Source organism: Antennarius striatus, chromosome 5 (genome assembly GCF_040054535.1).
Source record: "Antennarius striatus isolate MH-2024 chromosome 5, ASM4005453v1, whole genome shotgun sequence".
In the NCBI taxonomy this organism is placed as follows: domain Eukaryota; kingdom Metazoa; phylum Chordata; class Actinopteri; order Lophiiformes; family Antennariidae; genus Antennarius; species Antennarius striatus.
The window spans coordinates 14,277,813-14,292,973 of NC_090780.1; the positions used below are offsets into that span (position 1 = coordinate 14,277,813).

The 15,161-nt window shown below is 40.6% G+C and overlaps 1 protein-coding gene across 2 annotated transcripts in view; it reads right to left on the minus strand.

Annotated features, from left to right (window-relative positions):
- The window catches only part of fgd5b (FYVE, RhoGEF and PH domain containing 5b), a 29,922-nt gene extending 15,995 nt beyond the window's left edge, over positions 1-13,927 (minus strand). Inside the window, exons 1-7 of one of the 2 annotated variants that reach the window (XM_068316214.1) lie at positions 13,787-13,927; positions 11,041-12,945; positions 10,422-10,638; positions 3,930-4,080; positions 3,393-3,451; positions 3,265-3,295; positions 167-318 (exon numbers count right to left, since the gene is read on the minus strand). In XM_068316214.1, the coding sequence (XP_068172315.1) occupies positions 167-318; positions 3,265-3,295; positions 3,393-3,451; positions 3,930-4,080; positions 10,422-10,638; positions 11,041-12,945; positions 13,787-13,856 (2,585 nt within the window). In that variant the 5' untranslated portion in view covers positions 13,857-13,927. Of the gene's footprint in view, positions 1-166; positions 319-3,264; positions 3,296-3,392; positions 3,452-3,929; positions 4,081-10,421; positions 12,946-13,786 lie in introns of both variants that reach the window. The other variant, XM_068316212.1, reaches the window with a different exon arrangement.
- Positions 13,928-15,161: the final 1,234 nt, after the last annotated feature.

Genomic DNA, 15,161 nt, shown 5'->3' on the forward strand with positions numbered 1-15,161 from the left:
GGTGAGAAGATTGGAAAACATGCACCAATCAGTCTTTAGGTTACATGCAATGTGTTTGGGGCTGCTTTCATATTTGCACTCTTCGGAAGTGAGGCGGGAGAATTAATGTCTTCTTAGTATATTCAAACTTGGCATTAAGAGTAATGGATTGGTGTATGCGTCTCACCAGTGTCGGAGTCTATCCTCCAGCTCGTTGAGGATTTTGCAGTGCAGGGTGTAAACATCAGGCAGCTCATTGAGAATCTCTCGAAGCCTCTCTTCATCCAAGAAAGGTTCTCCTTCGTTCCCATGAGCTGCCCTCACTGCTTCCTGAAAAACCTGGCACACAGACACACACACACAGAGTTTGTGTTATTTATCATGTTTTGTATTCAAAGTGCTATGAAAATTAGCATTTCTCTCCTGTTCCTTCCATCTTCTGCATTAACAAGATAATATCTGACAGATGGGGCTATGTGAGCTATCACATCAAGAAATCTCACCACTGATAAGAATGCAGGGGGATGTGGTGGTCTCAGTCACTAGTTTTATCCCCACACCACAGGGATTAAATCAACAAATGGAAGCAAGAGGGCAGCACTTCTTCTATCTCATTATTACTGCTAAAGTGCTTGTAAGTAATGCAGAAAATCACGAACCATCTCAGAGGAGCAGTGAGACGCCAATGTTGCATATATGTTTGAGGTGAATGGGCATGGAGCAAATGTTCCTGGAAATGAGCCGTAATGCTCAGGATCACACTCAGACTAAGTTAATAGGATTCTGCATTCCAACATTTCTTCAAATAAACACAAATCAAATCAAATAAGGTAATTATTACTTTCACGGTGTCACTGTGACATCACCTATTGTTTTGCCTACTAGTATTTTGAACTGTCAGATTTAACATTATGGCCATTGCAGTCCTGGATTTTAAGAAGTGACGACATGTAGACAGACGTTTGTCTTCCTCTATTGATTGCTCTACCTTGACTGGGCTGGGAACACAGGACATTCTACAGTAGTATCTTGTGGCCTCTCAAAAATTAGCCACACCCAAAAGCTTTATCATTAATTTTAATCTAAATGGGACTACAATTTATGAAAAGAACATTGTGAAAAACATTTGAACTAATACCTAAAGTAATGAACTTGTTTGGAAAATGGTTGGTTAAATTAATTGGTTAAATAATCAAGGGAAAAGTGGCGTCATTTTCTGGGGAAATTAAAAACAATCAGATTAATTCTTTTAAACAATGGTGCTGTCCCCTGCTGGTCATTAGAAGAAATACATGTTTGAGGAACATCAAAATAGACTATTGTTTCAGTTTTTAGTGCTGCAGCTCAGCTCTGTACAACAATTACCTTGTTGCAATGCCTTCAGCCTTTATCCCTGGTTTGAGAGTTAAAATGTGGAACATGTTTAGTCAAACAAAATGCTGAGGCGCAAACAGAGCATTTTTTAAGCTAATTCAAGTAATAAACGATGTGATGTTGCAAGGCATACTTGGGGAGATACAACTTTATGTATTTGCATGCAGAGCTAAGACACAATTGTGGTTAGATGACTTTTGTCTAATAAGCGAGAGAACACATATGGTAGTGAGTTTACAGTACATGTAACTACCATTGTTGATCATGTGAGGTTCCATGCTAACAACAAGTCAATACCAATAGTTCTGGAGAAGCCTATCAAAAGCCTTGGGTGCTGGTACAGCGCAGAGCTCAAGGACTTGAAGCAGTTGGAGCAACTCAAGCAGGATACCATCAGTGGCCTCGAGCAGATCAACAGCACGGCTCTGCCTGGAAATCTGAAACTGTGGCGCATTCAGTTCAGGCTGCTGTCCCATCTCATATGGCCAATGTCCATCTACGAGGTCACACTATCCCATGCCAATCGGCTGGAGAGACTGGTCAGTGTGCAAGTGAGGAAGTGGCTTGGTCTGCCGAAATGCCTTAGTAACATACTGTAGGTCTTTATGGTAATGGAGTTTTCTCCCTACCAATATCAAGCTTGGTGGAGGAGTTCAATTGTGCCAAATCAAGGCTGGAGATGACTCTCACTGAGTCCTGGGATCCATGTGTCAGAGGCCCTGCTCCAAACCAAGCAACGGGGAGGAAATGAAAACCACCTGCAGCAGTTGCGGTGGCAAAGACTGCCCTCAGACACCGGGATATCGTGGGGCATGTCCAACATGGTAGAGGTGGCCTTGGATTGGAAACAACAACAGCCACTTGGAAAAAAGCTACTCCAGTTAAATGTCGGCACATAATGGTGGAAGAAGCGCACCACCAGGAGGAAGCAGCCAGGTGTGCCACAGCAGTCTCCCAAGCCCAGCAAGGCTGCTGGATGAAGTGGGAGGGTGTGGATAGGAGGAACATTACATGGAGAGATCTGTGGAGCATGGAGTCCAACAGGATAAGCTTCATCATCAGAGCCACATATGATGTCCTGCCCTCTCCAACCAATCTATGTGTCTGGTATGGAGAGGACTCAGCCCATCCCAAGTGTGCAGCCCCAGTGATCCTAAAACACATCTTGGTGGGTTGCAAGGCTAGCCTAGATACCAATTGACGAAGCATTTGAACGGAAGAGACTGCGATATAATAATTTAGCAGCTCAGGCAGAGGGGCAGGGCTGGAACGTGATGGTGTGGCCAGTGGAGGTTGGCTGTAGAGGCTTTGTAGCCAGGTCCACCACAAGGTTCCTGAAAGAGGTAGGGATTAGAGGGCAGGCTCAACGGAGGGCAATTAGAGAACTTGCAACTGCAGCAGAATGTAGCAGTCACTGAAACATAAAGATGCAGCATGGGCTTCCAAATGACCACATGGTGCCACCGTCTGCCACACACCCAGGTCTGATCATCCTGTGGTGGGCCAACCTCAGCAGAGGATGTCTTGTTGTAATTGACGTTGGGGCAAACAACTGAAGATGTGCTGGGCTGGCGGCATCACGTGATCATCACCAAAATTATCGCCAAAGTTCACACAATCAAACAAGGCATCTCCATCTCCTCCAACAACGGTCCAACTGATGTGCTGAATCTTAGGGATCTTTAACAGCTAGTCCTATTAAGAAGTCACGTTAAATATTGCCATTACAGGTCAGTGTGCCATCAAACCGATTATTCTGTAACCTCAGCCCTACAAAGCACAGAGGGACTGCTGCAGTTTTTTGCTATCACAGAAATTACTGTAATTCCATCATATAGAGAAAATCTAGGTTTATACATAACAATGACATTCCTATAGTTAACTTAGAAAGAATCAGAATATGTCACTTACCTCTTGCAAGCGCTTCAGAGCTTTCACATGTCTGAGAACAGAAAAATAATTTTACAATACAACAGGAAAATAAAGGAAATGAAAATAGGCAAAGATGTTTTGTAAGGAAAATGTTTTCACACACTTACAATCTCTCTGTATCCACCAGTTCTTTTGCAATGTAAAAGGCCCTGGATCGGCCATCAGCCTGGGAATAAATTCATATGTTATTTACATTTAATAACCTTGGAAGTTGGAAGAGTTATTTTGGAAGCAGCTCAGCAAATATTGATTTTTTCCCCCTCTACACACCATTTCCCAGTGACAATCAAAAATTAAATGATAAGAACATCATTATAGTAGCCATTAAATTACCTTAATCTGTATTAAAATTCTGGTTTATGAGGGCAGACTGTCAAGGTGAGAAACATTCCTATTTTATTTTGTTTTGTCTAATTTCCGCCTTTTAAAAAAGGTAAGAGCTGTGCTTTCAAATGAAACAAACAATACAAAATATTTCACATTAGGAAAAAATAATAGCAATAGAAAAAATTAACCATAAATCAAATAATTATGAAGTTTAATTTTTGAAAGTTCTATGAAAGAAAACAAAGGGAATCAAAACTTCTGAAGCAAATGAAACAGTTGTTTTCCTCAAAACCAAATTTAGATTTGTAAGAACTAACCTGTCTTTCATAGTTCCACACTGCACCTCCATCCTCTTCCTCTGAGGTACGTCCTTGGTCTTCACCCTTCATCTCTCCCCTTTTCTCACCAACTGAAGCAGCCTCTCGAGAGACAGCCACTGAGCACACGTTGTAGGCTTCTGTATAGGCACTGAAAAAAAAGGAACAAATTATGTGATGCACACACACAGACACACAGACATACACAACCACAAGCAAAAAACTAAGTGACATCTGACAAAAAAGCAAATTTATAATACTTGCATTACAAAATATTATACAATATGGTTCCAAATGTACCAAGCTTGTGACATCTCAAATCAAGAAACAGTCTTTTGTTTTGTTTTATTTGTTTTTTTCATGTAATTTATAATTTGACTTTTTGGGGAATTCATCTTTTTAATTTCTTACTGTGAATAATAATATAACATGATTTATAGCATTCATCCATCTGTATTGTAAACATGTAGCTGGAGTCAGCATGTAAGCTAAGTTGGCTGCTGGAGCCCTTAGCTGGGCTGATGTGAAGCTGTGTCTCAATTCGCTTGTCTTCTTTTTGACTAAGAATTATGATGGCAAGATTGAGCGCTGTCAGCTCCTGTTCTTAGCTCTCTGTCACAAAGCACATGTGTGTTGCCTTCCTGTATTCACTGACATGGTTGTTGAGCTTATGATTAGTCAAGTTGTAATAAAACCTGTGTAGTTCAAATAGTTTGAGTAAACGCTGCAACACTGTAATGTAAATGCGCTGCAGTTGGGCTTAGTTAAAGCTATATTAGTAGGAGCGGTAATTATAGCAGTAATTATGACTAATATAATTTGTTCGAAAACCGTTGTGGTAGAAGATGTTGTTTAATGACAGACATTTATCCAGAAATTTTCATTAAAAATGTATTCTACATGTGTATATTGTAATATTTTATATCGTTATATCACCATGAAGAGTCCAATTTGGGGCAACCATTCATGACTGCTTATGTCTAATAATATCCTCAAAAAACACTGTTAACACAAAGGCTGTCCACAGGGTCAATGCAAAATGTTACTATTTACCCTTGGTGGTAAATACTATGTTGTCACCTGTGCAACACTGACCACAGGGAATGTACCAATATTCATATAAATGTGACATGTATGAATGTTCAGGCTCACTCTGTACGCATTATTACCAATTTCTGTCAGTTGCATGAAGTTCAAAACAAATTTCCCCACAGGAATAAAAAATGTGTCACATTATATCAACACAAGAAACTGAGATGATTCACTTTAAGTCCTCGGGTTGTGAAGGATGTCCTTTTTGCTAATGTTCTCTGCTTTGCATGAAAAATCAAAACATCACCAACACAAAATGAAAAGAAGAAGAATTCTTCAAAATGAGTCAGGCCCTGTTGTACCGCTATGGTGCATTCAGAATTGGGACACTGGAAATTGGAAAACAACAAGTCTGAAAGCTTACTGATTAACCTTTCTATCTTTTTTGGTTGACAACAGTAATTTTCTAGAGTCGGCACTTTCTATTTTTTTTCTTTTTTTGTGGATTAAACAAACATGTCACAATATAAGATATTTCCTCATCTCAATGTTACGAGAATGTGCTTACCGTTGTACAGAGCTAGACTATCTGTTGCTAAGTTTTTGTGCTAGTCTCAGCTGACGCACATGATGCAGCTCCTCTCATCTCAGCCCGAAGCCTAATAAATATTTATGTCAATAAATATTTACAGTGTTTATATGTATTTGTCCCTGACGAGCTGAGCTCCAAATTTAGTCATGATGGGAAATATTTTTAAAATACCATCAGATCAGAAATAAATTATGATAAGGAATAGAATTACAACAATTTCCCAACCTGTTGACATTGTTTTTTTGTATACATGGAAAAAAGACATGCAGTTGAAATTTTAGAGAAAGACTGGGAAGAGGCCTATGCCAGAGTTAAAACTAAATTCATAAATGTACATCTTAAAAGGATAAATTATAAAAAGCAATATGTTATGCACTGATATGTGCAACACCAGTGGAAAAAAACAGATTTGAGTGTATGCCAGTCATACACTCAAGATATATGGAAAGTATGGTCACATTGGGGCGGCAGTGGCTCAGTGGTAAAGCGGGCGGTAGAGCGGGTCGTCCTATGATTTAAGATCGGCGGTTCGATTCCCGCTCCCGCCCCCCCAAAAATACCCGGAGGTGAGCTAACAGTGGTAGGTGTCAGCTCATCTCCGGAGCACTGCCGAGGCACCCTTGAGCAAGGTGCCGTCCCCTTTACAAATTGCTCATTTGAGGCGCACCAAGAAGGAGCTGCCTGCCACTCTACCTCCCCTGCATGCCTACAGGCCCCTTTGTGTGTGTGTGTGATACAGGGGCCTGTACTCACAAATATGTATGCATGCGTTTGTAATCAGTAGCTAGAGTGTGCTTTCTTAATTTCCCTTCGGGGATCAAACCAGTATATAAAATTAAATTTAAAAAAAAAATTTAGCGGGTGGCAAGGTGGCACAGTGGGTAGCGATGTCGCTGCACAGCAAGGCGGTTCTGGGTTTGTTCTCCCTGTGTCTGCATGGTTTCTCTCTGGATTCTCTGGCTTCCTCCCACATCCAAAACATGTGCTTCAGGTTTATTAGCCGTTCTAAATTACCCATAGGTGTTAGTGTGTGCGTGCGTGTTTGTCTGCGTCTCTCTGTAGCTCTGCGGTGCACTGGCGTCGCGCCCGGAGCTTCCGCCGCCTCACGCCCTAAGTCAGCTGGGATAGGCTCCAGCTTCATCCGCGCAAGCGGATGAAGCGGTTAGAGAAAATGAATGAATGGTCACATTCAATCATAGTGTTTGGCAATGTAACAGAACTTTAAAAAAAATTAGGATACCAAACACAGGTAGTGTTGCTACATTTTATGCTACATGCTTCTCTTCTGCAGGGAGACCACATGAATATGATAATGGGAATTGCAAAGGAAAACACATCTTTTAGATACATAGGTAATGTAACAGCACTTCATGTGATCAGTAGCTTTGCCAATGTTCCTGTCATGTTTCACTACGAGCAACAGTAGGTTTAAACCCACCGTGATGTAAATTAGCAGCACATGAACAACATAGGCGAGAAGTTCTGGTCTCTGTAATGCACACATTACACACTACATGGTCCATTACTGCTCATGGGATCCGACTTTGGAAGAGGTACCAGGGGTTTGAGAGGATGTTAAACCATAAGCTACATGAACGTTTTCTATATTAGGATTTTATATCACTCCATGAGCACAGCCACTGTCACTTCTAGCAGTCCTGCGGTGTTGTATAGAGGCTCAGGGCTAAATTGATCGAGATAAATTACAGACAGATAAAAAATAGTATTTTTCTTGTTGCCAAGGGTTTATTTGTGAGACTAATTATTCCAGTGACAGCGGTGGTAGGGTAAAGTCATCAGCGATCTGCAAACTATTGCTCCTTCAGGCTACTGTAAAACGTAAGGGCACAACTACTGACAGTCCTTTGAGAGATTGCTTTGCTGTGATTATTGTGCTGTATTCACTGGAGGCTCACAGTGAGGACAATGATAATCACATTGCCATCTTTGTTATAACACAGAGCACTACCACAGGGACTTTTAACATTTACAGCTGTGTATTTTTTGTTAGGGCATCAATAATGAAGGTTTTAATTTTAATGAACTCAAAGATTTTAAACAATTCTGGCATTAACAAAGGCCAGAAAACAACAAAGGCCTACAATCCAGTACTGAATTTTAAAGAAAAATACTAATATGGGGAGAAGAGGTATCTCATTTCAGATTTTTTTGTGTCATAGGAATGTTTGCCTGGTATGCACAACAAAAAAGTATAAATACAGTCATGATGCAATATGGCAACAAAAATTATTAAAAGGATTAAAGCAAAATAGAAAATGATTTCAAGAAACTGAAATGCACTCTGGAAACCTTGCCATGTTTTGGTCAAATTTAACAAAACAAATTCTGTGAAGCATTTTTTTTCTGTTGATCAGCTAATGAATAATACCTAGTAATAATAGTAGACACATGGTCAAATCAAAAACTATGACAACGCATAGCAGTTATGCTCATTATAAACCAGGTAAGATTACAAAGGCTGACATTTACCTATCAGTCAACATGTGTGCTGCATTTCATGGTAGGATCAAATACGTAGCTGAAAAAGATGCAGGTTTTCCTTGTAGTGTAATGGTATAAATAAAAATGTTAAAGGTCAATCATTACATAAAGAGACTAAAGACTGGGGGCTTATTGTTGTGACTACAGCACACACGATGGAGGCATCACCCACCCCATCTGTCTACCATCTAACAAAAATGTGTATTTTAAGAGCTTTTACTATCCAGTTAATCTTACACATCTTACCCCTACAATGAGTGGAACCACTGTAGAAAACAACTGCTGACTACAGAACATACCAAGATTTTATCTCAGCCTGTTGTTGAGAACTGCAGTGACTCCAAAATGCTCTGACAATTAATCATCCTGAGAAGCATGTATATGATACAGGCACAGCTAACCGCGGTGTGGTGGGGATGGATTAATATCAGCATATGGTGGTTGATCATACCAACAAGGAGGCCACACCTACAACATCAACACAAAAGGTTTTTTTTCATCTAAAAGATGATTTATGGTTAAAATCAGCCTGTTTTCATTTAGATCTGAAGAGCTCACCTCCAGTGTTTTCCAGTTTACCCCCCAGCATACCTCAACAGTGCACAGACACTTCACAGCTCAGTACACCTCACTGCATAACAAGAGGGAAGCTACTGCACCGTTCCTTCTACTGTATCACCGATCATGAAATTCATCTGTCTGCTGAGATTGCAGCAACGGGGGACTCAAGATGATAAATAGTTGTAAACCCCCCCCCCCCCCCCGTAGGCATTGTTAAACCCTCGCAGTGGCCGAGCAGTAATAAAAAGGACTTGCTCAATGTTAAAGGTGGTCGGGAGCACTAATATTACATCCAACAGCATCAATCTACATGAACACACACTTCCACACAGAAACAGGATTAAGTCAAACACTAGCAGTGTGACCTGCATCAACTGCAATTTTCAACAGATGTTCATCATCTCCAGAGCAGTAATCCTAGCTAGCCACCGTCATTAGGTTGGTATTCAAATTGTCCACTATTTTGGTTAAGACCAAATACATGCTATTCAAATGTCAGTCACATGAGCCCCATATATTCTTTAGCACTCTTAGCACAGAGTGCTAATTAGCAAATGTTAGTATGCAAACACACTAAAGGTAAAGACATTCAAGCTAAATTTCATGTGTGTGCAGATGACATTATTATCTATACATCTGCACCATCTGCAGAACATGTGATAGAAATCCTCTGGGCTGCATTTCATTCATTAGAAAGAGGGTTTAAAATTGGTTTAAAATCAACAAAAAACAAAATTCATGATGTAATCAAAAGTGTACTTGCAAAACTAAAACATAATCATTCTACATACATACATACCTACATACCTACATACATACATACATACATACATACATACATACATACATACATACATACATACATACATACAGTAAATTACATACATTAATTGAAATATGTCCTCCTTTAAGTACCTGCAATTACTGATTGACAAAAAGCTTTATTTTTACTGTACATATTTCTAATTTATTCAAGATACCCAACATGAAAATTGGCTTTTATTTTAGACATAAATCATGGTCCACATTCTTGTCTACCACTGTTTTACCAGTGATTGATTGTGGTGTTATACTGCACATGCAAGCAGTATCTTCTGCTTTGAACCTTAATTCAGTGAATCATGCCACTCTGCATTTTATCTCAAAAGCAAACTCTCTCACATCACTGCGTTTGTCGTGATTTAGTTGGTGGATCATCATTACCATTCATAGACAAAAATACTGGTATACTGTATGTTCACCTGTAGAGCTTTCCTGGCTAAACTCCCAGAATACCTCAATTCCTCTATAAGCTCTAGTAGTTACCATCTTTGTATTAACATGTGGTTGCTCTTTGTTGTTACTCAGCACTTTGACAGAATCTGTTAAAACAGTGTTTTCCTAGTTTTCCTTTCATGGAACAACTAGAAAGGTTCTGAAACTACTAATATTAATATAGATTAATGACTTTAAGAGCACCATAAACATACAGTGTGAGAAAAATGTTGGTGAGCCCGCTATGCTTCAATAAAGCATTTTGATCTTTTTGTCAATTTGTGTAACAGACACGTTTTAATTAGAATTGATGACTGTATGATGACTGATACCTTATCCAGGTCTCCCTTGTAAAAGAGTTTTTTTTTAAAATCTCAATGGGTCTTTATGGTTAGATAAACTTTTTTTTTTGTTTTTTATGATGAACATGGAAAACATTACGACTGCTAAACACTGATACGTTAACAGTAATCACCTCTAGTTTATTCTCAATGAGCTTTTAGCGTGACTGGGGACTCTTACTATCTTCTTGTCTCATTTACAGTACATACCTTTCTGTTTCCTGTTCAGGTGATGACATCTTATTCATAAACCCAGGGAGGCTGCTCATGTCCACATAGCCGTCAGTCTCATTAGCAGAGGACAGCCCTCGATTGGGCCGATCAAAGAATTCTGTGACTGGAATATGTCGGACAGGCCGTCGCTGTGGAACCTGAACATTCTCGTAATCCGAGTTGATGGCAGGAACATTCTCATAGTCTGAGGTATCTGTGTTGGGAAAGGAGATGGAGCGAGGCTTGGTCAGAGGAAGAGGGATGAAAGGCACACGGGAACGGTCCTCAAAGGACTCAACACGGACGACACTGCGACTGAGAAAGGACACAGAGTTCCCTTTTCTTTTGCTGTCCTCATAGAATAGAAACTTTGAGGCGGCTTCAGGTGAAGAATGAGGTTTATAAGCAGACCTTGAGTTAAACTGTGGAGAACCACTAATACTCCGTCTATCCAGATCCAGCAGCCTGCTGGACATTTGGTGGCTGCACTCTGTGGCCGACTTAAAAACAGATGAGTTGATATCCACCACAGATTTGCTCTCAGTTTTCCGTCCAAATTTAAGCATCAGGAAATGTTTAATAGATTTTTTTTTCTTTTGTTTCTCCAGTGAGTCACCTTGGGTGAAAAGTGATGGGGAGCTCTTTGTTATGGGTCTCTTGGTGATGTAGGCCAGCTCAAATGGAGGAGGGATGTCCACAGCAGATGTTGGGGTGGATAGTCCACTGGTTGAGCATCGGGAGAAACTTCCAGATGAACAAATGGCACCTCCCTGTCTTGAGGTTCCTTCCCTGTACCCATACACACCCAGAGATGTGTCTTGCCCCTCCATGGACAGAGAACGGGGATACAGGGACAAATACGGGGTTTTGGCATGCGTTCTGTGTGTTGAGCTTAGCATGGGGCTGCTACTCATCGTAGGTTTTCCGAATCCACTCTTATAGGGCCTTAAAACAAAGTGCACTCCCATGTCCGGCACATTATTATTAATCCATTGTGATCGTGTGTGGGAACACATCTCTGCTGACCTCTTATCAAACAGAAAAACATTTTCTCCCTCAAAACTGTGCCCTGGCTCCTCATAGACATGGTCATTACTGATGTCCTGATCTGTGTCAGTGGTGTCATCTAAAAACGGTACTATGTGTCCTTCAAGGTCTTCCTCATCCCTTGAGATATCAGAGTCAGTTGGGGAGTGCAGCTGGCTCTCTGAGAAAAAAGAACCCAAGGAGGTGTCAGGGTCAGTCGGCAGAGAGATAGATACCTGTCTGCACCTCGGCTGACTGTCCAAATGATTGAGCAAAGCCTCTGCCGTCTGACCCTCAGGTTCATCTGACCTAACAGTCGTCCATTTCTTATATGTTCTTACATGGTTTTCATCACCGTACCGATTGTTAGCAATCTCCACGTAATCCTCAGAGTTTGCTGAGGTTTTCTCACGTTTCCCAGTTGATACTCTTCTTATGGACAACATTTTCTGTTGTGTGAGGTGACTCTCTGGTTGTCCATGAGTGGTTTTAAACGTTTGTATCATCTCTCTGTTAATAATGTCCTCTGAAGAGATGTAGTAAGGTTCATGATTCAGACCCTCCTCTTCCTCAGCATGGTTACCAGTTGCATTACAGACCTGTTTTGGATGATTTGGAAGACAGCCATAAAAAGAAGTGTTCGGTAGGGTTTCGCCTGTCTGTTTTGTGTCATGGTTAAACTTCTGAATGTTACTTGCAATGTCACAATCCGTGGCTTCTTTTCCGTCTCTATCTATTTGCATGCAAGTGTCATTAATGAAGAGTTCAGATTCATCTGTGAGGGACTCAGTTAAATCATCAGCTGTACAGTCACCTCCTTCATCCTCCTTGACTTGGAGAGTTTTCTGCCTCTTCTTCAGCAGTTTATTTTCGGCTGAAAAGCAGCCCGCGTCCTCATCAATGCCATTAACAGAAATGTCCCCCACAGAGATCCCATCTGTGTCAGCGAGTGCCTCACCTGCATCCAAACCTTCAGCATTCATGTCCTCTGCCATGTTTGTGTCAACCATCTCCACCGCCTCTTCAGAATCAGCTGTGAGCGCAACGTCACTGACCCAAAGAGTTTCCAGGGAGTCCACCTCCTCTGTAAGAGCACTGTCAGTTAACCTCCAGTCCTCATACTCCTTCTGAAAGTCCTCTTCCTCTTCCTTTTCCTCTTCTGTCACGTTGTCATCCTCCGTTCCCAGTGACACATTGTGAACATCCTTTTGTGGGGATTTGAAGATGTAGTCACTCAATTGTTGTTCTGCTGGTAACTTGTCTGCAACCATTCTGTTTAGGGTGTTCTCTGTCTCATGGGCTTCATCACCCTCAGAAGTTAGCAAGCTGCCATTGATGCATCCTCCATGGTTGCCATTAAGTTCTGGTGTGACTTTAGGTTTTGGGGCTATAAAAGGTTTGGGACCCCTGGCTGCAGACATGAGAGGGGAGGGAAGCTTCAGGCTGCTGTGACAAACAAATCTTGGCTTTGGAGCGACAGAAGGCTTGGTACAGTCTGAAAGAACAACAGGAAAAGGAAACTGTAAGATTATGGGCTTTAAAATAGCTCAAAGGTCATTTGTATTGTGTTTCAGTGACCTAAACCTGCTCAGAGTTTCTAGATATTGTCATATGGTTGCATTTTTACTGTTTGCTTCTGTGAAAAAAAGAGCACAGCATTTGCTACCGTTCTGGCAAACCATCAAATGTCGGTCAGTGATTTTAAAACTTTGGTGTACACTATAAGTTAAATCAAATTATTGTTAGCTTATACATGATTTGAAAAATAATCTAAAAGTCTTTGGGATTTCCCTGCTGTACTTCCTGTGATTCAAGAGAAAACCCACTCAGACTGACTTTACCGGTTCGAGAACGGAATATGTAGCAAGGCACAAAAGCAAAAGAGTTATTATTATGTATGTAATTATTACGTTTTGTTAACACTTTAATAAATTAACATTTAATGAAGCCCCTGTGTAAGAAAACCATGTCCATGATTTTCTGATTAAGAAAATTATGACCATGATCTTATCTTGAAACTAATAAAGTCGAAATTTTGCTAAAAAGAACCCACTGAGGGCTTTCAGAGAAATATGAAGACAATCATTTTCAAATCGGTAATTGCTCTAACAGCAAGAAAAACTGCATTAAACAATCTATGGTGCTCTTCACATCCTGTTGCTAAGCAGGAATTCTCCATGTATTCACAGGGAATGTAAAATAAATAATCAAATGAAACTTTTTTTTTTATTAAACGCTGAATGCTCACTTACTTAACATCCAACATGTAAGGAATTGTAATATTTTGAGACTAGCAGCTCAAACCCACCCTTGTCATTTTAAAGAAATCGTCTCACCTGAGTTCATTTTGGCGAATCGACCATCCTCAACATCTCGTCTGCGGAAGCAGCTTCGTTTGTATTGCATGAAAAAAAAAAGAGGAGTCAAACTCAGTTGAGCGGTGCAGAGAGTGAGGGAGTGGGTCCAAAAGAACACCGCTCCGTCTATTTTCCACTGAGAAGGAAACGCAGCCAGCTGATCGTTTGTGCGTCCTACGGCGCGCAGAACGCGACTGGAAAATAAATGGAGAAAGGGCTGGAGCCGCGCTCCCCATAGCCAACCCTACAGGACTTCTATCGCAGCTGCAATTGGTTCAGTAGAGAGTTACAAATTCTCTATTAATATTGTTAAATATGGTCATGTAGTTTTACAGACGTCATTTGTGATTCATGTAAAATATTAAGACCGAAAATGATGTTTTATGGACGCATGGAGGTTGTACAGAGAGTTTGATATCTTATTACTGACAGATTACACATGAAAACAACTAAGAGTGTAAGAAGTCAACAGGATAATTATACACTTTTAAAAGACAGGTTTTAAAATGGACTAACCAGTTCACAATAAATGTTCTTGTTTTACTGAGAAGTTATAGCTTCTCAGTATCCACAACATCGGTTTGGTTCATAAAATGAGCCTTCCAATCAAAATGGTTAACAGAGTGTTGGAGTAAAGAAAACTGCACTCAGTATACAAGAACAAGATACAAGCGCTTGGATCTTTGTAGGACTAATTTATGTCACTTTTTTATTTTTATATTTTACTCTTGATTTAGGACTGCTCTGCAAAGCAGTGGGTCAGAATGTTGCCTCGCAGCAAGAAAGTCCTTGGTTCGATTCCACCAGGGGCGCTTCTGTGTAGAGTTTGTGTGATCTCCACATGTCTGAATAGGTTCTTTCTGGGTTCTGCAGCTTCCACTCACTTCCTAAAACATGCAACTGTGGTTGACTAGTTGATCCACATTGTCCATTTGTATGAATGTGAGCATGTGTGGTTGTCTGTCTTTCTGTGTGGCCCTGCAATGAACTGGCAACTCATCCAAGGTGTACACTGTCTCTCGCCTGGTCTTGGATAAGCTCCAGCAGACCCCAGGAGCTGGATTTGAATAAGCAGCTGTCGACGAGACAATTGCAATTGTCTCATCTTCCAGAAGATGAATGAACGAACTTGATTTATTGACCTGGTATTGCTTTCAGTATCTTTGATTATGACAAAATACAAGTACATATAAACGTAAAAAGACCTAATACAAATAAAGATCTAGAACCGTAGTCGATTAAAATGAGATGTTTTATGGCAACAAAAAAAGTCTGCAAAAATTCTGCATGCACAAAGATCTGCTCTATCTCTGGGGGCTGAGCCCCCCGAAGGTCTGACCCTCTACCACCCATG